The 25,991-nt window shown below is 51.0% G+C and overlaps 2 protein-coding genes across 6 annotated transcripts in view; one reads left to right on the top strand and one right to left on the bottom strand.

The window, feature by feature from the left end:
* Positions 1 to 24,908, bottom strand: part of LOC133515712 (programmed cell death 6-interacting protein) — a 31,501-nt gene extending 6,593 nt beyond the window's left edge. The window contains 14 exon segments of the mRNA XM_061848265.1: positions 13,159 to 13,257; positions 13,259 to 13,330; positions 13,473 to 13,543; positions 13,546 to 13,594; positions 13,848 to 14,039; positions 14,676 to 14,870; positions 15,515 to 15,730; positions 16,504 to 16,738; positions 17,223 to 17,407; positions 17,703 to 17,827; positions 19,346 to 19,499; positions 22,958 to 23,085; positions 24,379 to 24,497; positions 24,701 to 24,908. Of these exon segments, the coding sequence (XP_061704249.1) occupies positions 13,159 to 13,257; positions 13,259 to 13,330; positions 13,473 to 13,543; positions 13,546 to 13,594; positions 13,848 to 14,039; positions 14,676 to 14,870; positions 15,515 to 15,730; positions 16,504 to 16,738; positions 17,223 to 17,407; positions 17,703 to 17,827; positions 19,346 to 19,499; positions 22,958 to 23,085; positions 24,379 to 24,497; positions 24,701 to 24,891 (2,031 nt within the window). The 5' untranslated portion in view covers positions 24,892 to 24,908.
* Positions 24,909 to 25,072: 164 nt separating this feature from the next.
* Positions 25,073 to 25,991, top strand: part of LOC133515709 (serine/arginine repetitive matrix protein 1) — a 33,889-nt gene continuing 32,970 nt past the window's right edge. For 3 of the 5 annotated variants that reach the window (XM_061848257.1, XM_061848256.1, XM_061848260.1), the window contains exon 1: positions 25,160 to 25,320. In XM_061848257.1, coding sequence (XP_061704241.1) covers positions 25,292 to 25,320 — 29 coding nt within the window. In that variant the 5' untranslated portion in view covers positions 25,160 to 25,291. Of the gene's footprint in view, positions 25,321 to 25,991 lie in introns of all 5 variants that reach the window. The other 2 variants (XM_061848255.1, XM_061848259.1) reach the window with 2 other exon arrangements.

The following is a 25,991-nucleotide window of genomic DNA, read 5'->3' as shown; positions in this document are numbered from 1 at the left end:
GCAAAATTAGAGCCACAAAAGCTAATATGGAATGTTTGGGGGTGGCGAGTGGGAATACGACTAGGCAATTTAAAAATAATTTTTTCAAGAAGATCAGGAGAGTCAATATAGTTATTTAAAAGCTTATATAAAAACATTTGGTCTATATATACGCGGCGTCCGACTAATGGCGTGAGACCGTGCCGTATGCTGGTACTTTCAGACAGATTCAAACCATGGCGGAAGTTAAGTGACTTTAATAATTTATTTTGAATTCTTTCAATTCGCGTTTTATGAACTGTATATTGGGGAGTCCAAACGATGCAACCGAATTCTAAAACACTACGGACGTAAGAGGAATATAATATCTTTAGAGTATTAGGGTCTTTAAAGGGTTTAGAGAGCCGAAGTATCAAACCCAACTGCTTATAAGCTTTTGCAGTAATAAGATCTATATGTGAAATAAAATTGAGCTTTGAGTCTAAAGTGATACCTAGGTCTCGAACTAAGGAAACTCTAGTTAGTTGCTTGCCTAAAAAGTTATAGTTAAATAAAAGGGGTACACGCTTATGGGTGAAAGTGATACACTTGCATTTATCAGGGTTGAGTAGTAGTTGGTTGGAGTTGCAGTAGGTAGCAAAACTGTCAAGATCACGTTGTAGTTCAAGGCAGTCGTTGTTTGTTTTTATAATTTTAAATATTTTTGTATCATCAGCGTAAACAAGATGCCTTGAACTATTAAGTGATAAACCTATGTCGTTAATATATAGGATAAATAAAAGTGGTCCTAAATGCGAACCTTGGGGTACACCTGAATCAATGGTCAAGTATCTTGAAGTAAAGCCTCTTAGAGATACTGCTTGGCTACGATTTTGTATGTAAGATTCAAGCCATCTATGAAGATCACCGTGTATACCAAGATCGTATAATTTTTGAAGTAGGTGGGCATGATTAATTTTATCAAATGCTTTTGAGAAATCGGTATACACGGCGTCAACCTGATAACCATTGTCTAGAGCATTCAAAATAAAATCTGCAAAAGTAATAAGGTTGGTGTCGACACTTCGACCACGAAGAAATCCGTGTTGATTTGGAGAAATAATGCGAATAACACAATTAGTTAGTTCCGAGGTCACAATTTTTTCAAATATTTTGCCAAAAATGCATAATTTGGATATAGGTCTGTACTGTGTCACGTCGTGTTTATCCCCACTTTTGTGTATTGGTGTTATTAGAGCAGTTTTCCAAACAGATGGAAAACAACCCTCGGTCAGCGATTTATGAAAGATAATAGTAAGAGGTATAGACAGTTCTTTACTACAACGGGATATTAAGATAGGATGAATCTTGTCAGCCCCAGCACCTTTGTTAACATTAGTGTTGTGTAGATATTTTTGGACTAGGGCATTACTTAAATTAATGGAGGAGATGTCAATCGGGGTGTTAATCGTACGGATATTAGGGGAAAATGAGTACATGTTGTTTTTTACAAAAACAGAATGAAAGTAATCGTTGAAGTAATTTGCTACCGTTTCAGAGTCAGCCGATGTTTTATTCCCGTAAGTCATACAGTCTGGAGTTTTATTTGCAGCAAATTTAGACTTAATGAAAGACCAAAAATATTTCGGACATTGTCGTATATTTCTCTCGGCAAAAGATATGTATGAGTTATAGCAATCTATTTCCATCTTACGCTCTCTTGTTCTCAGTAGCTTAAAAGAAAGGTAGTCCAAAGGATTTTTATAAGTTTTCCATCTAGTATGCATGTTACGTTTTTCGCGACTTACTTTAATTAACGCCCGAGTGAACCACGGAGGACGATTTCCAGATGACTGTGTTCGGCTAAGAGGGACATGCTGTTTAATTAGCGAGTTTAAGATTGAATAAAAATAAGACACTGCTTGTTCAGTATTCATGCCATTCATTTGGGTCCAGTCTGTTGAACATAGATCGTTTCTGATTTTTTCGTAATTAGCAGCATAAAAGAGTAATTTCTCTCTGGGGCGATCGTGTACGACCGAAGGAAAAGGAAAATTAAAACATATGTCCAGTGACCTATGATGGGAGTCCTCGGGAGTAAGAGGTGACTTACAGTGAGTGACTGTACCACACAAGTCACTCAACACAAGGTCCAAAATTCGGTTGTTAACATTAAAGCATCCATTTAACTGTTTTAAGTCAGAGAAATTTAGGAAATCGGAAAGTAAAGTTGAGGTTGTATTGTTATTAGCGTCAAGTTCTAAATTCCCGTTAGTTTGAGTCCAGACGGCATGACTAATATTAAAATCTCCTACAATTATATAATTATCGCTCGGATTAGCAGTCATAAAGTCCGATGTGGAATCAAAAAAGGTTTGCAAGGCTGTATAATGAGCGTTACCGTGCGGAAAATAACAACAACAAATGTAAAACTTAGTACATTGCCTATTACGCGGGCGCGAACGCGGTGCTGCAGCGTCGGCGCGTTCGATGCTCAGCCACAGCTCCTCGGCGTGTGGGCCGGAGCGCAGGTCGGGGCGCTCGCGCACGGTGAGGCCGCACGCGCGCCGCACCGCCACCAGCACGCCGCCCCCGCGCTCCGCCCCCGCGCCCCGCGCCGTGCAACGGTCAAGGCGATAAACAGCATAATCATTCCAAAAGTACTCAGAATCATTAAAATCACTCGTTAGCCAAGTCTCAGTGAGGCAAATGACGTCATAATCGGCTTTAAGAACATTAGCTAGAAAAGAATGAGATTTAGTTCGCAACCCCCTAACATTTTGGTAGTAAACGTTTAGTTCCGGTACAGTGAACACGGTAATAAGAAAAGGTTTATATAATATGTTATGGAATTTAAGCAGGCAATATACGTTAACACAAACAGTTTTATTTCGAGTCTATTGTTAGAACAAACAAAGTCGAGCAGTATAAAGAATAGTAGCGCGTAGGCAAAACAAAAATATTGATAAGCGAAGCTAGTGCAAGTTATTAAGGTATTTAACATACATAAAGTGATAAAGGTAAATGAAAGTAACATGTGATTATTAAAACGAGTTGTTCGCACGAACGTTAGGTATAGTAATAAGAGCATAATAACTAGTCAATTTAACTTAGTGAGATCGGATTCTTTAGAGATATATAAGATCTTAGATTTGTCATTTTTGCGCATTAAAATCTTGCAATCTCTAACCCACAAGTAGGAGTAATTTAAGTCAGATTTAACTGCACGGGCTTGCTTTAGAAGGAGTTTATTTCCGCGAGTGAGGTGGTCGTTGATATAGATGTTTTGTGGTGGTCCCGACATCCCAATGTCGGCCGTCGTGAGTGTCCTCGGTGTCCGCATGGCCGCCAGCAGCTCGTCCTTGCGGCGCCGCTGCACGAAGCGCACGATGACCGCTGGCTCGCGAGCCGCGCGCGCGTGGGCGGGCCCGCCGCTGGAGGTGGCGGTGATGGCGCTAAAGCGACGCACACGGTGAATCGTATCGATGTCGGAGTTCGATATATCAACGCCCAGTTTATTGGATATGTCTGTTAGGAGCGAATTGAGATTTTCTCCACTTTTAAAGGGGAGCCCCGATATTTCCACATTATTTAAGCGAGAGAATTGATCGCGAGAGTTTATTTCACTTTTAAGAGATTCGATAGTCTCGCAGGCCTCGTGTAAACTTTTCGGCAGACCCCCCAGTGAGGACACTTTGTCTTCTACCTGAACTAAACGCTCGTCCATGGTAGTTCGCCAGGTTTCGAGTTCACTCCATTTTGTATTCAGGTCCTTCAGTCCTTGAGAAGTGGCATGGACGTCACTTTTGATAGTGTTAATATCCGACTTTAATAAATTAAAATCGTTTCGAAAGGATTTGATCTCGTTTAGCACGTCTGCAGTCGTCCCGGTGTCCGTTAAAGGTATGTTTCGGCAATTTATACAACGCCAGGCAGCCTTTGCAGCCGATCCTTTTTTGCGATATGTAGTCTCGGTGAGTCCCGCACAATCGAAATGTAAGCGGCCGTGGCATAATCCGCATTCCGCAAAATCGGTGGTTAATTTTTCACTGCACTTAGAGCAATTCATTTCAAGATTGGGTAGCTAACTATAACGATTGGTCCAAAGCTACACCACAATATCAACCTTAATGCTATACACACAGGGCTAACTTTCGTATGCACTTAGATACTGGTTATTCAGGTAAACAAGTCCCGGTACTTATGACGCGCGTTAAATGCGATAAGAGACAATGCAGGCGACCGTCCCGACCCGGTTTCGAACGAGTTATGCTACACTTTACGGTTTTGGGTTGTAGTATAACAGGAATCGGATTTACTTTTAATTGTAATTTTTTTTTAGCACGGGGTCGGTGTAGGCGTCGTGCGCGGCGCACAGCCGGCCCAGCGCCGCGCACGGAGTGAGCCACGCCTGACATGAGGGTGTCACCTGCGTGAGGTCGTTGTAGAACTTGACGCCCTCCTTGAGGTTGTTGGTGAGGTCGGTGTAGGCGTCGTGCGCGGCGCACAGCCGGCCCAGCGCCGCGCACGGAGTGAGCCCCGCCTGACATGAGGGTGTCACCTGCGTGAGGTCGTTGTAGAACTTGACGCCATCCTTGAGGTTGTTGGTGTGGTCGGTGTAGGCGTCGTGCGCGGCGCACAGCCGGCCCAGCGCCGCGCACGGAGTGAGCCACGCCTGACATGAGGGTGTCACCTGCGTGAGGTCGTTGTAGAACTTGACGCCCTCCTTGAGGTTGTTGGTGAGGTCGGTGTAGGCGTCGTGCGCGGCGCACAGCCGGCCCAGCGCCGCGCACGGAGTGAGCCACGCCTGACATGAGGGTGTCACCTGCGTGAGGTCGTTGTAGAACTTGACGCCCTCCTTGAGGTTGTTGGTGTGGTCGGTGTAGGCGTCGTGCGCGGCGCACAGCCGGCCCAGCGCCGCGCACGGAGTGAGCCACGCCTGACATGAGGGTGTCACCTGCGTGAGATCGTTGTAGAACTTGACGCCCTCCTTGAGGTTGTTGGTGAGGTCGGTGTAGGCGTCGTGCGCGGCGCACAGCCGGCCCAGCGCCGCGCACGGAGTGAGCCCCGCCTGACATGAGGGTGTCACCTGCGTGAGGTCGTTGTAGAACTTGACACCCTCCTTGAGGTTGTTGGTGAGGTCGGTGTAGGCGTCGTGCGCGGCGCACAGCCGGCCCAGCGCCGCGCACGGAGTGAGCCACGCCTGACATGAGGGTGTCACCTGCGTGAGGTCGTTGTAGAACTTGACGCCCTCCTTGAGGTTGTTGGTGTGGTCGGTGTAGGCGTCGTGCGCGGCGCACAGCCGGCCCAGCGCCGCGCACGGAGTGAGCCACGCCTGACATGAGGGTGTCACCTGCGTGAGGTCGTTGTAGAACTTGACGCCCTCCTTGAGGTTGTTGGTGAGGTCGGTGTAGGCGTCGTGCGCGGCGCACAGCCGGCCCAGCGCCGCGCACGGAGTGAGCCACGCCTGACATGAGGGTGTCACCTGCGTGAGGTCGTTGTAGAACTTGACGCCCTCCTTGAGGTTGTTGGTGTGGTCGGTGTAGGCGTCGTGCGCGGCGCACAGCCGGCCCAGCGCCGCGCACGGAGTGAGCCACGCCTGACATGAGGGTGTCACCTGCGTGAGGTCGTTGTAGAACTTGACGCCCTCCTTGAGGTTGTTGGTGAGGTCGGTGTAGGCGTCGTGCGCGGCGCACAGCCGGCCCAGCGCCGCGCACGGAGTGAGCCCCGCCTGACATGAGGGTGTCACCTGCGTGAGGTCGTTGTAGAACTTGACACCCTCCTTGAGGTTGTTGGTGAGGTCGGTGTAGGCGTCGTGCGCGGCGCACAGCCGGCCCAGCGCCGCGCACGGAGTGAGCCACGCCTGACATGAGGGTGTCACCTGCGTGAGGTCGTTGTAGAACTTGACGCCCTCCTTGAGGTTGTTGGTGAGGTCGGTGTAGGCGTCGTGCGCGGCGCACAGCCGGCCCAGCGCCGCGCACGGAGTGAGCCACGCCTGACATGAGGGTGTCACCTGCGTCAGGTCGTTGTAGAACTTGACGCCCTCCTTGAGGTTGTTGGTGAGGTCGGTGTAGGCGTCGTGCGCGGCGCACAGCCGGCCCAGCGCCGCGCACGGAGTGAGCCACGCCTGACATGAGGGTGTCACCTGCGTGAGGTCGGTGTAGAACTTGACGCCCCTCCTTGAGGTTGTTGGTGAGGTCGGTGTAGGCGTCGTGCGCGGCGCACAGCCGGCCCAGCGCCGCGCACGGAGGTGAGCCACGCCTGACATGAGGGTGTCACCTGCGTGAGGTCGTTGTAGAACTTGACGCCCTCCTTGAGGTTGTTGGTGAGGTCGGTGTAGGCGTCGTGCGCGGCGCACAGCCGGCCCAGCGCCGCGCACGGAGTGAGCCCCGCCTGACATGAGGGTGTCACCTGCGTGAGGTCGTTGTAGAACTTGACGCCCTCCTTGAGGTTGTTGGTGAGGTCGGTGTAGGCGTCGTGCGCGGCGCACAGCCGGCCCAGCGCCGCGCACGGAGTGAGCCCCGCCTGACATGAGGGTGTCACCTGCGTGAGGTCGTTGTAGAACTTGACGCCCTCCTTGAGGTTGTTGGTGAGGTCGGTGTAGGCGTCGTGCGCGGCGCACAGCCGGCCCAGCGCCGCGCACGGAGTGAGCCACGCCTGACATGAGGGTGTCACCTGCGTGAGGTCGTTGTAGAAATTGACGCCCTCCTTGAGGTTGTTGGTGAGTTCGGTGTAGGCGTCGTGCGCGGCGCACAGCCGGCCCAGCGCCGCGCACGGAGTGAGCCAAGCCTGCCATGAGGGTGTCACCTGCGTGCGGTCGTTGTAGAACTTGACGCCCTCCTTTAGGTTGTTGGTGAGGTCGGTGTAGGCGTCGTGCGCGGCGCACAGCCGGCCCAGCGCCGCGCACGGAGTGAGCCCCGCCTGACATGAGGGGTGTCACCTGCGTGAGGTCGTTGTAGAACTTGACGCCCTCCTTGAGGTTGTTGGTGAGGTCGGTGTAGGCGTCGTGCGCGGCGCACAGCCGGCCCAGCGCCGCGCACAGGAGTGAGCCACGCCTGACATGAGGGTGTCACCTGCGTGAGGTCGTTTGTAGAACTTGACGCCCTCCTTGAGGTTGTTGGTGAGGTCGGGTGTAGGCGTCGTGCGCGGCGGCACAGCCGGCCCAGCGCCGCGCACGGAGTGAGCCCCGCCTGACATGAGGGTGTCACCTGCGTGAGGTCGTTGTAGAACTTGACGCCCTCCTTGAGGTTGTTGGTGAAGGTCGGTGTAGGCGTCGCTGCGCGGCGCCACAGCCGGGCCCAGCGCCGCGCACGGAGTGAGCCCACGCCTGACATGAGGGTGTCACCTGCGTGAGGTCGTTGTAGAACTTGACGCCCTCCTTGAGGTTGTTGGTGATGGTCGGTGTAGGCGTCGTGCGCGGCGCACAGCCGGCCCAGCGCCGCGCACGGAGTGAGCCCCGCCTGACATGAGGGTGTCACCTGCGTGAGGTCGTTGTAGAACTTGACGCCCTCCTTGAGGTTGTTGGTGAGGTCGGTGTAGGCGTCGTGCGCGGCGCACAGCCGGCCCAGCGCCGCGCACGGAGTGAGCCCCGCCTGACATGAGGGTGTCACCTGCGTGAGGTCGTTGTAGAACTTGACGCCCTCCTTGAGGTTGTTGGTGAGGTCGGTGTAGGCGTCGTGCGCGGCGCACAGCCGGCCCAGCGCCGCGCACGGAGTGAGCCACGCCTGACATGAGGGTGTCACCTGCGTGAGGTCGTTGTAGAACTTGACGCCCTCCTTGAGGTTGTTGGTGAGGTCGGTGTAGGCGTCGTGCGCGGCGCACAGCCGGCCCAGCGCCGCGCACGGAGTGAGCCCCGCCTGACATGAGGGTGTCACCTGCGTGAGGTCGTTGTAGAACTTGACGCCCTCCTTGAGGTTGTTGGTGAGGTCGGTGTAGGCGTCGTGCGCGGCGCACAGCCGGCCCAGCGCCGCGCACGGAGTGAGCCACGCCTGACATGAGGGTGTCACCTGCGTGAGGTCGTTGTAGAACTTGACGCCCTCCTTGAGGTTGTTGGTGAGGTCGGTGTAGGCGTCGTGCGCGGCGCACAGCCGGCCCAGCGCCGCGCACGGAGTGAGCCCCGCCTGACATGAGGGTGTCACCTGCGTGAGGTCGTTGTAGAACTTGACGCCCTCCTTGAGGTTGTTGGTGAGGTCGGTGTAGGCGTCGTGCGCGGCGCACAGCCGGCCCAGCGCCGCGCACGGAGTGAGCCACGCCTGACATGAGGGTGTCACCTGCGTGAGGTCGTTGTAGAACTTGACGCCCTCCTTGAGGTTGTTGGTGAGGTCGGTGTAGGCGTCGTGCGCGGCGCACAGCCGGCCCAGCGCCGCGCACGGAGTGAGCCACGCCTGACATGAGGGTGTCACCTGCGTGAGGTCGTTGTAGAACTTGACGCCCTCCTTGAGGTTGTTGGTGAGGTCGGTGTAGGCGTCGTGCGCGGCGCACAGCCGGCCCAGCGCCGCGCACGGAGTGAGCCCCGCCTGACATGAGGGTGTCACCTGCGTGAGGTCGTTGTAGAACTTGACGCCCTCCTTGAGGTTGTTGGTGAGGTCGGTGTAGGCGTCGTGCGCGGCGCACAGCCGGCCCAGCGCCGCGCACGGAGTGAGCCACGCCTGACATGAGGGTGTCACCTGCGTGAGGTCGTTGTAGAACTTGACGCCCTCCTTGAGGTTGTTGGTGAGGTCGGTGTAGGCGTCGTGCGCGGCGCACAGCCGGCCCAGCGCCGCGCACGGAGTGAGCCCCGCCTGACATGAGGGTGTCACCTGCGTGAGGTCGTTGTAGAACTTGACGCCCTCCTTGAGGTTGTTGGTGAGGTCGGTGTAGGCGTCGTGCGCGGCGCACAGCCGGCCCAGCGCCGCGCACGGAGTGAGCCCCGCCTGACATGAGGGTGTCACCTGCGTGAGGTCGTTGTAGAACTTGACGCCCTCCTTGAGGTTGTTGGTGAGGTCGGTGTAGGCGTCGTGCGCGGCGCACAGCCGGCCCAGCGCCGCGCACGGAGTGAGCCACGCCTGACATGAGGGTGTCACCTGCGTGAGGTCGTTGTAGAACTTGACGCCCTCCTTGAGGTTGTTGGTGAGGTCGGTGTAGGCGTCGTGCGCGGCGCACAGCCGGCCCAGCGCCGCGCACGGAGTGAGCCCCGCCTGACATGAGGGTGTCACCTGCGTGAGGTCGTTGTAGAACTTGACGCCCTCCTTGAGGTTGTTGGTGAGGTCGGTGTAGGCGTCGTGCGCGGCGCACAGCCGGCCCAGCGCCGCGCACGGAGTGAGCCCCGCCTGACATGAGGGTGTCACCTGCGTGAGGTCGTTGTAGAACTTGACGCCCTCCTTGAGGTTGTTGGTGAGGTCGGTGTAGGCGTCGTGCGCGGCGCACAGCCGGCCCAGCGCCGCGCACGGAGTGAGCCCCGCCTGACATGAGGGTGTCACCTGCGTGAGGTCGTTGTAGAACTTGACGCCCTCCTTGAGGTTGTTGGTGAGGTCGGTGTAGGCGTCGTGCGCGGCGCACAGCCGGCCCAGCGCCGCGCACGGAGTGAGCCCCGCCTGACATGAGGGTGTCACCTGCGTGAGGTCGTTGTAGAACTTGACGCCCTCCTTGAGGTTGTTGGTGAGGTCGGTGTAGGCGTCGTGCGCGGCGCACAGCCGGCCCAGCGCCGCGCACGGAGTGAGCCCCGCCTGACATGAGGGTGTCACCTGCGTGAGGTCGTTGTAGAACTTGACGCCCTCCTTGAGGTTGTTGGTGAGGTCGGTGTAGGCGTCGTGCGCGGCGCACAGCCGGCCCAGCGCCGCGCACGGAGTGAGCCCCGCCTGACATGAGGGTGTCACCTGCGTGAGGTCGTTGTAGGCGTCGTGCGCGGCGCACAGCCGGCCCAGCGCCGCGCACGGAGTTGACGCCCCTCCTTGAGGTTGTTGGTGAGGTCGGTGTAGGCGTCGTGCGCGGCGCACAGCCGGCCCAGCGCCCGCGCACGGAGTGAGCCCCGCCTGACATGAGGGTGTCACCTGCGTGAGGTCGTTGTAGAACTTGACGCCCTCCTTGAGGTTGTTGGTGAGGTCGGTGTAGGCGTCGTGCGCGGCGCACAGCCGGCCCAGCGCCGCGCACGGAGTGAGCCACGCCTGACATGAGGGTGTCACCTGCGTGAGGTCGTTGTAGAACTTGACGCCCTCCTTGAGGTTGTTGGTGAGGTCGGTGTAGGCGTCGTGCGCGGCGCACAGCCGGCCCAGCGCCGCGCACGGAGTGAGCCACGCCTGACATGAGGGTGTCACCTGCGTGAGGTCGTTGTAGAACTTGACGCCCTCCTTGAGGTTGTTGGTGAGGTCGGTGTAGGCGTCGTGCGCGGCGCACAGCCGGCCCAGCGCCGCGCACGGAGTGAGCCCCGCCTGACATGAGGGTGTCACCTGCGTGAGGTCGTTGTAGAACTTGACGCCCTCCTTGAGGGTGTTGGTGAGGTCGGTGTAGGCGTCGTGCGCGGCGCACAGCCGGCCCAGCGCCGCGCACGGAGTGAGCCCCGCCTGACATGAGGGTGTCACCTGCGTGAGGTCGTTGTAGAACTTGACGCCCTCCTTGAGGTTGTTGGTGAGGTCGGTGTAGGCGTCGTGCGCGGCGCACAGCCGGCCCAGCGCCGCGCACGGAGTGAGCCACGCCTGACATGAGGGTGTCACCTGCGTGAGGTCGTTGTAGAACTTGACGCCCTCCTTGAGGTTGTTGGTGAGGTCGGTGTAGGCGTCGTGCGCGGCGCACAGCCGGCCCAGCGCCGCGCACGGAGTGAGCCACGCCTGACATGAGGGTGTCACCTGCGTGAGGTCGTTGTAGAACTTGACGCCCTCCTTGAGGTTGTTGGTGAGGTCGGTGTAGGCGTCGTGCGCGGAGCACAGCCGGCCCAGCGCCGCGCACGGAGTGAGCCACGCCTGACATGAGGGTGTCACCTGCGTGAGGTCGTTGTAGAACTTGACGCCCTTCTTGAGGTTGTTGGTGAGGTCGGTGTAGGCGTCGTGCGCGGCGCACAGCCGGCCCAGCGCCGCGCACGGAGTGAGCCACGCCTGACATGAGGGTGTCACCTGCGTGAGGTCGTTGTAGAACTTGAGGCCCTCCTTGAGGTTGTTGGTGAGGTCGGTGTAGGCGTCGTGCGCGGCGCACAGCCGGCCCAGCGCCGCGCACGGAGTGAGCCACGCCTGACATGAGGGTGTCACCTGCGTGAGGTCGTTGTAGAACTTGACGCCCTCCTTGAGGTTGTTGGTGAGGTCGGTGTAGGCGTCGTGCGCGGCGCACAGCCGGCCCAGCGCCGCGCACGGAGTGAGCCACGCCTGACATGAGGGTGTCACCTGCGTGAGGTCGTTGTAGAACTTGACGCCCTCCTTGAGGTTGTTGGTGAGGTCGGTGTAGGCGTCGTGCGCGGCGCACAGCCGGCCCAGCGCCGCGCACGGAGTGAGCCACGCCTGACAGGAGGGTGTCACCTGCGTGAGGTCGTTGTAGAACTTGACGCCCTCCTTGAGGTTGTTGGTGAGGTCGGTGTAGGCGTCGTGCGCGGCGCACAGCCGGCCCAGCGCCGCGCACGGAGTGAGCCACGCCTGACATGAGGGTGTCACCTGCGTGAGGTCGTTGTAGAACTTGACGCCCTCCTTGAGGTTGTTGGTGAGGTCGGTGTAGGCGTCGTGCGCGGCGCACAGCCGGCCCAGCGCCGCGCACGGAGTGAGCCCCGCCTGACATGAGGGTGTCACCTGCGTGAGGTCGTTGTAGAACTTGACGCCCTCCTTGAGGTTGTTGGTGAGGTCGGTGTAGGCGTCGTGCGCGGCGCACAGCCGGCCCAGCGCCGCGCACGGAGTGAGCCCCGCCTGACATGAGGGTGTCACCTGCGTGAGGTCGTTGTAGAACTTGACGCCCTCCTTGAGGTTGTTGGTGAGGTCGGTGTAGGCGTCGTGCGCGGCGCACAGCCGGCCCAGCGCCGCGCACGGAGTGAGCCCCGCCTGACATGAGGGTGTCACCTGCGTGAGGTCGTTGTAGAACTTGACGCCCTCCTTGAGGTTGTTGGTGAGGTCGGTGTAGGCGTCGTGGGCGGGCGCACAGCCGGCCCAGCGCCGCGCACGGAGTGAGCCCCGCCTGACATGAGGGTGTCACCTGCGTGAGGTCGTTGTAGAACTTGACGCCCTCCTTGAGGTTGTTGGTGAGGTCGGTGTAGGCGTCGTGCGCGGCGCACAGCCGGCCCAGCGCCGCGCACGGGGAGTGAGCCCCGCCTGACATGAGGGTGTCACCTGCGTGAGGTTCGTTGTAGAACTTGACGCCCTCCTTGAGGTTGTTGGTGAGGTCGGTGTAGGCGTCGTGCGCGGCGCACAGCCGGCCCAGCGCCGCGCACGGAGTGAGCCCCGCCTGACATGAGGGTGTCACCTGCGTGAGGTCGTTGTAGAACTTGACGCCCTCCTTGAGGTTGTTGGTGAGGTCGGTGTAGGCGTCGTGCGCGGCGCACAGCCGGCCCAGCGCCGCGCACGGAGTGAGCCACGCCTGACATGAGGGTGTCACCTGCGTGAGGTCGTTGTAGAACTTGACGCCCTCCTTGAGGTTGTTGGTGAGGTCGGTGTAGGCGTCGTGGGCGGCGCACAGCCGGCCCAGCGCCGCGCACGGAGTGAGCCCCGCCTGACATGAGGGTGTCACCTGCGTGAGGTCGTTGTAGAACTTGACGCCCTCCTTGAGGTTGTTGGTGAGGTCGGTGTAGGCGTCGTGCGCGGCGCACAGCCGGCCCAGCGCCGCGCACGGAGTGAGCCACGCCTGACATGAGGGTGTCACCTGCGTGAGGTCGTTGTAGAACTTGACGCCCTCCTTGAGGTTGTTGGTGAGGTCGGTGTAGGCGTCGTGCGCGGCGCACAGCCGGCCCAGCGCCGCGCACGGAGTGAGCCCCGCCTGACATGAGGGTGTCACCTGCGTGAGGTCGTTGTAGAACTTGACGCCCTCCTTGAGGTTGTTGGTGAGGTCGGTGTAGGCGTCGTGCGCGGCGCACAGCCGGCCCAGCGCCGCGCACGGAGTGAGCCACGCCTGACATGAGGGTGTCACCTGCGTGAGGTCGTTGTAGAACTTGACGCCCTCCTTGAGGTTGTTGGTGAGGTCGGTGTAGGCGTCGTGCGCGGCGCACAGCCGGCCCAGCGCCGCGCACGGAGTGAGCCACGCCTGACATGAGGGTGTCACCTGCGTGAGGTCGTTGTAGAACTTGACGCCCTCCTTGAGGTTGTTGGTGAGGTCGGTGTAGGCGTCGTGCGCGGCGCACAGCCGGCCCAGCGCCCGCCCCGCGCGAGCCGCCGCCGCCGCCCGCCGCCGCGAACCGCCCGTGCGCCTGCTGGATCTCGCCCACTAATGCGTCCTACAAAACGAAACAATACACTAAATTATACATTTCAACAGTAGTAAATTTGTCGAGCAGAAATTTCATGTTAAATTTAATATTAGTTAAATGATCTGATCTAATCTGTCAGACAACAACGGTCCACACCACACAAGCCCACCTGCTGCTGCTGCAGGGCGGCGGCGCGGCGCTGCAGCGGCGCCAGCGCGGCGCCCAGCGCGCCCGCCGTCAGCGCGGCTCGTCCAGCGCGCCGTCCGCAGCCAGCGCCGATAGGAATTGCTCCTGCGCAAACATACCACGATGGTTACTTCCATCACTTACACGCGATAATGGCGTAAGGCGTAATCATTTGGGGAAACTCCATAATGGCATTTCCCAAATGATTACGACGATGCCCAAATTATTGAGGCAGACCTCGATACGATCACTGGCAGGTGTGAATATATACATACATGTATATACTATAAAGTCAAGAGCTCAGGTCAAGAATGAGGAGAGACTTCCTTAAGACCTGCGGTGACCTCTGTGTGTTTACCTTGAGGTCAAGAGTGACGTCCTTGAGATCGCTCTCGAGGCTGTCCCGCTCCCTCTTCAGCGTCTCCACCCGCGCCAGCAACGCGCGCAGCTCCGCGGCCGCCGAGCCGGCGCCGGCGCCGCCGCCGCCGCCCGCCGCCTCGGGCACGCCGGCGGTGATCTCGCCGTCGCTGCGCCCGAGGAGCTCGATGTCCTGGGGAAACAGACGAATCATTCAAAATTATATAATAAAATGTAGTCAAACCAACGGCAACCAAGTTGGTCCAAAACTTGTGTAACAAATTGTATTAGATAATTTGGTACCAAAAGATTCACTACTTGTAACTTATACTACCCTCCTTGTAATGCGTTGAGCGAAATTCTGCTGCACAAGACGAGGCAAGGTTAGTATATTGAGCTTAATGAATAGTGGTTTACGAGTTTCCATTGACGGTAATCTACAAACACATCAAACATATATTTTTTTGCGACTTAAAGGCAACCTCGCGATCACTAGAATTACCCCAGAACATGAGGCCATATCTTAGTGTTGAAGTTATATATGCATGGTAGGCAGTCAGCAAAGTGGACTCGTTAACTCTTTTACCTCTCTCTACTTCTACCTCGTTAGCTCTTATATCGACCGGGATAGTGACCGTGATTACCTTTTGTATTATTTTAGATTCCGATATTTCGATGCAGTTACATGCATCTTGTTCACGAGTACTAACCTTGAATCATTCAGAACTGTCGTTGTACGCACAAAATTATCGATAACCTGTCTTTATTTAGCGGCTTGCGCTAATGCGCGGAGTTTTTCAATGTGGTCTACTGAATAGTACCGACTAACCTCCCTATGTTGAGCGAACTTTTGCTGCACGATGCTGTCGGCGCGGACGGCGTTGTCGATGATCTGCCGGTACTTGGCCGCGTTGGCGCGGAAGGCCTCCGTGAGCTGCGGGGAGGGCGTGCGGCCCCAGCGCGCGCCGAACTGGCTGCGGAGCGCCGCGTCCGCTTCTTCTTCTTCGCGTAGCATGCGTTCCGCCTGTGAAGACAATCATACTTTAGTAAAAAGTTCAATTCGGTATTAGAGCAAGTGTAAAAGCCATCTTGCATGAGCTTTTGGAGGAGGAGTATGAACTCCTGAGGTTGCCGCCAGATGGAATTTTGTTTAATGTCAGCTTCTGTAGCAGACACAGCCACCGTGCGCTTTAACTTGTCAACCCTGGACGGACCGCAAGCGGAGTTCAGGGATGCTAGAATGTTTACTTGTTGTCTATCTTGACATATATTCTGCTTCCGTAGCAGACAGAGCCACCGTGAATACTTACCTCGTCTATAATGTCCCTGTTTTGCTGTAACAGTCGCGATAGCTCCTCCATCAACGCCCGTACTCGCACAGTTCTCAGGAGTCTTCAGGTTCCGAGATGCTCAAGTCAAGTCAAGTCAAGTCAAAAGTGTTTATTTTGTAAAACATAGGTACATCATATGAGAGGTGTTTAGTTAATAATTGTTTCACTATGTTTTGCCTTTCGGCGTACAAAAACATACTTACATAATTAATTGATTGCTAGGATGGTTACTTGTTATATATCTCGACATACATTCTGCTTCCATGGCATACAGAGACATCGTTAACAATTACCGTGTATGATTAGTACCAATAAATAAATCTATCTATCTATCTACCTCGTCTAAAATATCCCTGTTCCGCTGCAGCAGTTGTGGTAGCTCTTCCATCAACGCCCGTAGGGCTCCCGGGCCGCCGGCCGCACGTACGGCGGCCGCCTTGCTTCGGATAGACTCGGGTAATTCTCCGGAGTCTTGCTCTTCGACGCAGGCAGGAAGGTTCAGGGAGGCGAGGATGCTGTTGAGGAGCTGGGTGGCTTCGCGGAGCTTGTTCACCTGGAAATTTACATGATTTAGTACTGTGCGGTTTTCTTTTAGAGCGAAGCAAAGGATTGTAAGCTAGATTAAAATAGGACCGGCAGCAGCGCTGCGAACATGTCTGACGAGTGTACTGTACTGACCTCAGCATTGACCGCCTCTGCTCTCCTCGCGGCCGCCGCCTGCAGCGCGCGGTGCGCCGCGGCCGGCAGCAGCGCCGCGAACATGTCTGACGAGTGTACTGTACTGACCTCAGCATTGACCGCCTCTGCTCTCCTCGCGGCCGCCGCCTGCAGCGCGCGGTGCGCCGCGGCCGGCAGCAGCGCCGCGAACATGTCTGACGAGTGTACTGTACTGACCTCAGCATTGACCGCCTCTGCTCTCCTCGCGGCCGCCGCCTGCAGCGCGCGGTGCGCCGCGGCCGGCAGCAGCGCCGCGAACATGTCTGACGAGTGTACTGTACTGACCTCAGCATTGACCGCCTCTGCTCTCCTCGCGGCCGCCGCCTGCAGCGCGCGGTGCGCCGCGGCCGGCAGCAGCGCCGCGAACATGTCTGACGAGTGTACTGTACTGACCTCAGCATTGACCGCCTCTGCTCTCCTCGCGGCCGCCGCCTGCAGCGCGCGGTGCGCCGCGGCCGGCAGCAGCGCCGCGAACATGTCTGACGAGTGTACTGTACTGACCTCAGCATTGACCGCCTCTGCTCTCCTCGCGGCCGCCGCCTGCAGCGCGCGGTGCGCCGCGGCCGGCAGCAGCGCCGCGAACATGTCTGACGAGTGTACTGTACTGACCTCAGCATTGACCGCCTCTGCTCTCCTCGCGGCCGCCGCCTGCAGCGCGCGGTGCGCCGCGGCCGGCAGCAGCGCCGCAAACAGGTCCCGCCCCGCGGGCGGCGCGGGGCCCCAGCGGGCGGGCGGAGGGAGCGCCTTGGCCACGGCGGCGCGGGACACGGGCTCGAGCTGACGCGCGTCGGGGATGCGCTCGTGGTAGATGAAGTCGTTGTCTTTTGTGGCTTCTGCGAGGAATCTGTTGACGGAAAAATTGGTCAAGTGAAAATCTGTCTAAAAACATTTCAACAATGACTTTTATAGAACAGTTTTATTAGACTGAGTCAAGCTCAAAAAAAATTGGACACATATAACTAGACTTTTTGATGAATCTAAAGAAGAAAGTTCAGTTAGCAGAATTAAATGCAGGAGTCAGTTGACATTTGCTTCTGGGATTTTGATAGATCAGCGAGACGAGAGGTCTCCTTGTACAGCCTGGTTACTGCAGACCCTAGTACATTACGTTGTGGCCTTGGTGAACTACTCCTACACCTACAGGTGTACCTGCAGTCTATCCAGGTGAAGCACTGTCCCATACACCTAGAGACGTCTTCTGTTGCTACCGACTCTGGACCACCTCATGGCCTTGGTGAGCTGCTCCTGTAAGGGCGCCTGCAGCCTGACCAAGGTGTTCCGCATCCACCTGGAGAAGCCTCTTATTCCTGCAGAGCCTGGAAAATTACCTCATGGCCTTGGTGAGCTGCTCCGACAGCAAAGGCGCCTGTGGCAGCCTGCCCAGAGCTCCCTTAAGTTGTTCCACGGCAACCTGAAGACGAGATATCTCCTCGCCTACAGCCTTGTTGGTGCGGCAGATCATGCCCTGGAACAGCTGGGTCAGGCCACGGAACGCCATCTGTTTTGCTGTTATCTGTACAGAGAAGAATTTAGGATATTGTATCACAATGACTTTTGAGTGTAATTTAATAATAATAGATTTTTCAAATTAGCTATTTATATTATTTTTGATAGCTGTACGCAATACGCATACTTGGGACACCCAAGCGAGCGGTTGACGAGATAGATAATTGGATTATGAACCTTAAGTAGCAAAAAAAAAGGTTGGTTTTCTCATAATATGGAAGTCCACATTGTCGTCGTTGATAACGCACAGGACAGTGTACACTTAACGTATTTTTGTTATTTTAAGGTCTGTTTTCACTTACTATGGCGGACCACTCGCGGTCAAAAAGCGCTCTCTGTGGCTCTCGGTTGATCATGCGAAGCGCGTCTGTGTACAGCTCTTCGCATTGCGCACAGACCCGCGCCACCATGCCCTCTTTCATCTCATCTGTACAAACATTTAATAAATAACGAAATCAATCCAAACAAGTATATTATTATTATGATATGGCGAGCCCGGCGAGGTAAAGCGAGTTCTATAAACGCGTTTGGTTAATTCTGTTCATGATTAACCGGACTTAAAATATCTTAATTGGATATTACCAATGAGCGGAATTCTTCATAGCAAAAATCAAACTGTCAGAGGGATTGACCTAACTGTTTAATCGACTTATCGATAAATATTTGTCACTTAACGAAACAAAGTTAAAGTAATGAAATTAGGCTTTTGGATATAGATACAAACAAATTAACGGTGTCCCTAATTAGCTGACCGCCGCTGTATTTTAGTATAATAGTAAAGAATAAAACAGAAAATACTTTTATTTTAAATTTTCTATATGAAACTTATCATGAAAAATTAAAAACAAATATTGCTAAGAGTAGGTAACTAATCTTCATTCAAAATAACAGAGTCGAAATCTAAATTGTACTAAATATGTTTTCTTCATCTTCCCTGTAGTAAAAGAAAATAGTCATTATTTTTTCAATATTGTCACCTTTCATATTACTCCTTTTTTTCATTGTAGATCCATTTATAAGATGAAAACGAGCGTTCTACCTCAGTTGAAGTAACAGGAGCATATTTGTAGTACTCGATAACAGTGTTTTGGCTGTAATTACTTTTTTCTATAAAATCAGCATATTTGCGTATCTTGTCGTAGTCCGGAATTCTATCTAGTACTTTTTCAAGTTTTATTTGCACTGTGTGAGATCCACACTAATTTAGAATAGTTCTCTCCTGGTCAAGTATTAGAAGAGAGTCTAATAAGGATAAACAGGATGTTTGTAATTTGATTATTGCTTCACATAAAATGCCATAACTTTCTTTTATGTACAACAGATCATTTCTCAAATTATTGTGCTTAAGTACTCTTTTTGCTTCTCTTATTGCAGCCGACTCTTTTGAATTTAAGTTTGAATTTACTTCTGTAATACATTCCAAATTTTCTGCATAATATATAGCTGCATTAAGCCATGTGCCCCACCTAGTTATAATAGGTTTTGGAGGCAATGGTACGGATGGACAAATTTGTTTGAATATTCGGACTCTATACTTTAACATGGAGATGCAAATTGCTTATCAAAGAGGTCAAATGTTACAGAATAATCTTTTAAGTTGATTATGCGATAATTATATAATGCGATATTATTCCGTAACATCGATAAGTCGATAAAACAGTTAGGTCAATGCCTCTGACAGTTTGATTTTTGCTATAAAGAATTCCGCTCATTGGATATTACCGTAAGAAATACGTGATTAAAAGACTGCAAGCGTATTGGGGACAAAAAAACTGACAGGAGATATGGTCGGTCGGCACGGCGATTACCGTGTTGAGGTCGCTATATATCTCGGATGGCGCGAGCGCGCGAGCGAGGGCTTGTAGTGTGTCGGGCTGAAGGTCAGATGCTCTTAATAAACGGCCATTGCTTCATTATAGTGTTGAGGTCTTCACACGCTACTCACCTCGGATGCACTTGTAGGCGATGACTTCTTGTGCTTGGGCGAGCATGAGCGAAGCGAGGGCTTGTAGTGTGTCGGGCTGAAGATCGGGAGTGGGCTCCTGGTGGACGGCCCCCATCACTGTTGCCTTCAAGTGCGAGAATACGCCCGCAGCTTGCTGCCAAATATCAATCCCTTAGGAGTCATCCTTTAATCACGTCACACGTTTAGGGGAAGGGAGGGGGTCAAGAAAATATGACATGATGTGCCATTAGAGGGGGCTGTAGGCTGTTACAAACATTGTGTCGTTAATTTAACTTCATCGAAAACCGAAAATTGTTTTGAGTATTTTTTTTATTCGCTGTACAGTTAAAGAACTAGTTTTTGCAATGATAATCGTTTTTATTCATGTAATTTTTATGTCTATTCGGGTTCATATTATAAAATGTCTAATATTCTTTTATCCAGGGAGGAGGGGTTTGCCAAATGTGACTAGGAAGGGGGGGGGGGGGGGGGTTCAATAAACAAGAAATTCGCATGACTTAATTTCTGGGTGAATTATTTACAAATCGCTTTCCGAGTGACTAAGATTGTAAAGCGATACGACCGTTGATACCACAGGTATGAGGATGCGTTGACATATTATTAAGCCACTTTGGCTTTCACCTCACAACCTATTTGATGCCGATTAGTACCTGCAGGCAATCAAGTGTCAAAATATACATGTTTTGTAGTATTCTTTACTTTAAGTTGTGCCCACTGTTGTAACTGTTGTATTGTTGAGTGCAAGTCACAAAGCACTCCGCCTTACATGAATCACTTGCCTGTCACTGGACACTTAACATGAACTAAGCTCAATTAGTAGCAATTAAGCGACTACGAGGGCTGCAGCGCATTCTACAAAAGAAACGCAGAACATGAAATGTATTAGGCTAGGTCAGTAAAATGTAATAATATACGCTTCTTATGGCTCTTAAAATAAAACTGTCACAGATATTTTTGCGCGCTTAGTGTTGTAAGATATTATATTTTCAATGAATTGTATTTTATAATTGTTTGATGAATATTTGAAATGTCCCTTCAGTGGAAACACAAAGGTTGAGACTATACACATCGGTACAACACCCATTCCAACAGTAACAAAGTTCAAATACCTAGGATCCATGCTAACATCAGACGCAAACGTGGATGACGACGTCACTCACCGCGTAAATGTAGCGTGGCAAAAATGGAGAACACTCACTGGAGTATTGTGTGACCCTCGTGTGCCCGTAAAAGTAAAGGGCAAAGTATATAAGACTGCGGTTCGCCCGGCGCTACTGTACGGATCCGAATGCTGGACAGTGAAAAGAACTCACGAGCAAAAGGTACATGTCAACGAGATGAAGATGTTGAGATGGGCGGGAGGTGTGACTCGACTCGATAAAGTACGCAACGAATATATAAGAGGCAGCTTTAAAGTCGCACCAATCACCCAGAAACTCACCGAAAACCGTCTCAGATGGTACGGACATGTCAAAAGAAGAAGTGAGGACCATGTGGTACAGCTTGCACTAGATTTGCCAGAACAAAAGAAAGGTAGAGGCCGCCGGCCCCTAACCTGGTGGTCAAAAATACAAAGAGACCTCAAGGACGCCCATTTGCCTGAAAAAACAACCCAGGATAGATTAGCCTGGCGCAGAAGAGTGAGGAGACCCGACCCCAAATAATGGGAAAAGGGCAGGACGAAGAAGAAGTATTTTATAATTGTTGTCGTGCTTGTTTTTGCTTGTATTTAAATTCCATCTTGACGTGTAAAAGTGCCCTTGTGACCTATTTGCTGAATAAATGTTGAAGAAGTTGAAGAAAGCTTTGAAAACTTATCAGCTTGTACTAAAATTACCACTATCTTCATACTAGGCATTTACGATGTACAGTCGCCATCAGATATATCGTTGCAGCCAAGGTGCTCACAAATATCTGAATACGTCTCTATTTACATGGCGCTGAGTGCGTGCTCAGATATTATTGAGCACCACGGCCGCTCCGATATATCTGCGATATAACGACTGTATTGTACACCAGTAGTAAAATTACATGGCCCTAGAGTAGAAACTATTTTCTAAAACAGATTTAAAACTTTTCAACACATTTTTACACGCATTTAACACTGCAATAAAACGTGTTTTCAAAGTTTAAACAAAGAAAAAAACAAGTGTCTGATTTGTAAAGAATGACTTTAAAATGGATGTCGGAGTCCATATTATAAGACACGAGTTCTTTTCAATCACGCACTCAAAAGACTTGAAATATCGTCTTAATTGGTCTCAAAATACTAAAATATTTTAAGAGCATATTCTTGTAAAACTTAGTAAAGTTCATACTCACACTAAGGTCTTTATTTATAAATACGCTTTTTATGAACAAGTGCCTAAGATAACCACTCATAAGTTCAAGGGTCAACGGGAATAGATAAGGGCCAAGTTGGTAATAAAAGAGAGATTTACTGAGAGACTTAAGTTCTAAAGAGTAGGTACTTATCTTTTCTAAAGATAACATGTTGTCAATGGGTGTGAATGACATCCGAGTCAGTAAATCCTGTCCATTAGCGAGTGAGCTCACATTTATTAGCGTGGCGTCGTCTCAGAGCGATCTGTACAGTTATGTGTATTTTGTTTATCTTTGGCGGCTCTAGCGACTCCATTTCACTCTGTTCAGACAATAAAATGTAATCTGTCGTGAATCATACTAATATTTAACTTACGTACTTATAAGTCATTCGCGCGACATGTCTCATAGAGCCTAAATAGGTCACAATTTTATAGGTCTACGTTGTTTTATAAGTTTTGACTTGCGATTTCGACAACGTGTAGGCTTTGTCTCCGCGCACGTCTCCCAAATGTCCGGAACACCATTGTTCCGTAATAGGTAAAGACTGACTTAATATAAAGTATCGATTTCTATTACGTATTTACTGAAGAAAAACAAATACATTAATATATTACCATACAAAAATATTAACACATAAAATTAAATATGTAAAAACAAAGTGACATTAAGAAGGAGCAGGATTAAGATATCATCATGTCAGCATGGCCAGGATTGTTATATTTCCAATCAAACTTCATATACTTAACTTCAGGAAAGGTTGATTGACCGTTACAGTATATAAATAATTTTGTTTATCTTACGTTATCATACCTAATTCATTAATAGTAAGAGTTTCCCAGTCATTTGTACGTGTTACCCACACAGTTAAACAATGCGCTATATAAAATAGTTGCTTGACGGTCTCTTAGTTTAGTCAAGTGACTCTGAAATATCTTGGATTACAAAGTAAGGGTATCAAATTCTGTGATGAGCATATTTGTTCTTTGTTAGCGATGTTTTTATGTATTTGTCTATCAGATACATTATTGTTTAGTTCGTCTAGCATCCACAACACAAGCCATATTGAGCTTACTGTCAGACTCGATTGATTTGTGTAGGATTGCCTTTAAACCTAAATAGATTAATATTGTAAGATTTTTAAGCTTGACATTTTTTGACCGTGCCATGATGATGACATAGAACAATTCAATTGGTTTGTTTTTTCTTTAAACATGTAGATTAAAAGCAGATGGGAATAAGTTCTACAGATGTTCCTCTGTTTCATACCTGCAGCAGCTTGGTAGCCAGCTTGAGCGAGTCCTCGGTATCGAGCGGCTGCTGGGAGGCCAGCACGCTCTGCAGGGCTCCGATGTTGAACAAGATACACACATGCTCATATGACAGCGAGCTGACAGCTGCAATACACACATATTGTTATGGCAAATGTATCAAAAGGCATTCAGATATGATTAACAAGAAGATATTATTGCAACTTTACAAGTATACATACAGACAATGCAGGATTTAGAGGTCTGGAGGCCTCGGGCAATAAAGGAGTGGAGGCCCCCTGGCCCCAATTTTTTTCCAAATAAAATGGTAAATTTTCCAAATTCTCTATTGTGGGGGCCCCTCTTTTGTGGAGGCCCTGGGGCAGTAGCCCTGGTTGCCCTCCCCTAAATCCGGCCCTGCATACAGAGACAAACAGTTGAAGGAAGTTCGATCATGTCTTGATAATCAAAAGTATCAATATAAGTTGATTCTACTCTTTTTGCTTTTGTTTGATACATATCATTTCGGGATTCACATTAAGTTAAAATCCTTCCCCTTATTACAAAGACAAGGTCCACTATTATATTTTATTTAACACATTCGCTACCAACATTTTTGTAGCGCTATGCTTGGAACCAATCCCAGCGCTTTCCCGCTTTGTAGAGGAAACCGACTACGAATAGAGAACCCGCCAAGCAGGTTCCCGGTACTCAATGTGTTAAATAAATAATAAACTAATGGTCTTGTAAGAGTGTTTGGATTAGTAATATTGCATATATTTATAATATATATTACGGGGCAGACTTTAGAAAATAAATGTCAGTGTTGGTTTCACAAATAAACTGTTTTCTTAAAGTAATCTGGTTGCAAACAAAACTAATCATTTCTCAGCAGGTACCTAATGATTCTGTCTTATTTTTAAATATGTTGTGAGTCATTACTGTTTTAAAACCCACTTTGGTTACAATGAATCATATTTGGGAGGATAGTATTAAATTACATATTTAACTAAAATAAATAGTTAACCTTAATACCTGTAATTAGTATCACTATGTAATTTTTCATAAGTATACATAGCAAATGGCATTCACAATCAGGTACATAAAACAAATGTAGAAAGTGGTAACTATTAATAGTCAAATTGCTTAGTTGATACTATAACTGTGTCAACAACTCACACACTAACCCAATTTGATTTGAATTTTGTCAACTCGGTAGTGCTCATTACTCACAAGTCTACTTTATTAATGATGGCATTGTTTCATGCACATCAGCATAGTCATGATATTGAAAAAGGTAACAATCCAAACAAGAAATACAAATATAAGGATTAGTTTAGACATAAATGCTATTATATTTTAGAGGAGTAATTGATAAAAGTGAAATATTTTACCTACAAGCAAGCAATATATTTTATTAAGAAGTGTTTGTAAACTTACTAAGACTAATTCTTCCCCCGAAGAGAGATCCCCGGTCAAAGGCATCCTTCCACTTGAAGGGGATCTGCACCTCCTGCGGCGGCACCTTCTCCTCCAGCGACGCCAGCTGGTCGTAGTAGCTGCGCACACAACACAACACGTAAACAACGCGCGCGACTGCGCCCTACACAGCCCTTTGTTTACAAGGTCGATGACACATAAACCACATGTTTATCAACACCTTTCTATTGCAAAAAACCCACAAACCGGACTAATTTACTTAAAAAATAGCGCAATAGGAATAAATAATGATTCAATGGCGATAAATGAGTCATCTACGTACCTGTAGAGAACGTCCAGCGAGGCCCTGTCGTACACCTTCCATATCGCGTCGGAGCGCAACCGCGCCAGCTCCGTCAGCGAGTCCGTGCAGTCTTCCGCGCCCTCATATGTATTCTGCAGCAGATTCCGCAGTGGTTTTACCAGTTCTACGTCCGCGGACTTCTTCAACGGCACCGCAATCAACTCGGCCATGACTGCGACTGTCACCTTTTGACAATCGGTTGACAACTGATCGACTGCGACTGACAGCTGCGTTCTATATTGTCTTTGTATTTTCGGTATAGCAACACATGAGTTTAAAGTATCGATTTTTTATTAACCGTTTATTATGATAAAACAAAATTAAATGTTTCTGTTTATCTCATAGCCCCATTGCTCCATTGGGATTAATTAATTAAAAGTACCGAATTGTTTTCGGTATTTTCGATAACATTGTATGTTATAAGAAAAAAAAAATAGTTTATGATTAATGTCATGGTGATTAGGCACGAAATTTGAATTATTTCAACTTTTTCATGTGACGTGTTAATTAAATTATCAATAAATGTACAAAAAAATTTTAAATTGTTCGTGTTGAATATTTCAACTTGCAATGGTGCAGTCGAAGCTTATACAAAGAATGTAAGTACTTATTGATCTTTCGATAATCCTGAATCCTAGTGCAGATTGTGCTATCAATGTGTCTTCGGAAATCGGAGCAAAACAAATGTGAGTAGGTGGGTAGTGAAGGTTGGACATGCGCGGTGAGGGTGCGTGCGGCTCGTGGAGGCGCGCGGGGGCGGTGCACCGAACGCCTGAGTCGCGCTCCGGGATCGCACGCGTATCACGCTCGCTGCTGTCCTCGGCCAGCGGCTCCCGCCTTCCACAGGGCCTCCACAGCCCTACGACCTCCAATCGCCCGGCTAGCTTCTCAGTAAACCGCTCTCGAATCGCGATCACCGCTCGCGGCAAACTGTTGCTTCTGCAATCGATATATCGGAGTGTGCTTTTGTTTTGGTCGCGAGCCGTGGAGCGTGCCGTCTAATACGCACTTAGGGCTCCTCCGCGCTGCAAGCTGCACTGCTAGCTGATACACCGGAAATCTTGAAACTTTTACGTAAGTTCTAATAATTCTAAAACTGCTTGCCTACTCGTTTTTTTTGTGTACTTTAAATTTAACAGAGAAGCTTTTGCATTATTTACCTACAGTTCGTAACTGGCCGTTTTGTCCGTAAGTTCATGAATAGTGGATGCATTCGCGATGTCGTAATAAGGGGGTGTGCAAGCGGGCGTAAGTATGGGAAGCGCAGCAC

The sequence above is a fragment of the Cydia pomonella genome, chromosome 3 (genome assembly GCF_033807575.1).
Source record: "Cydia pomonella isolate Wapato2018A chromosome 3, ilCydPomo1, whole genome shotgun sequence".
NCBI classification, from domain to species: Eukaryota; Metazoa; Arthropoda; class Insecta; order Lepidoptera; family Tortricidae; genus Cydia; species Cydia pomonella.
This window is presented reverse-complemented; position numbering and strand designations above follow the sequence as displayed.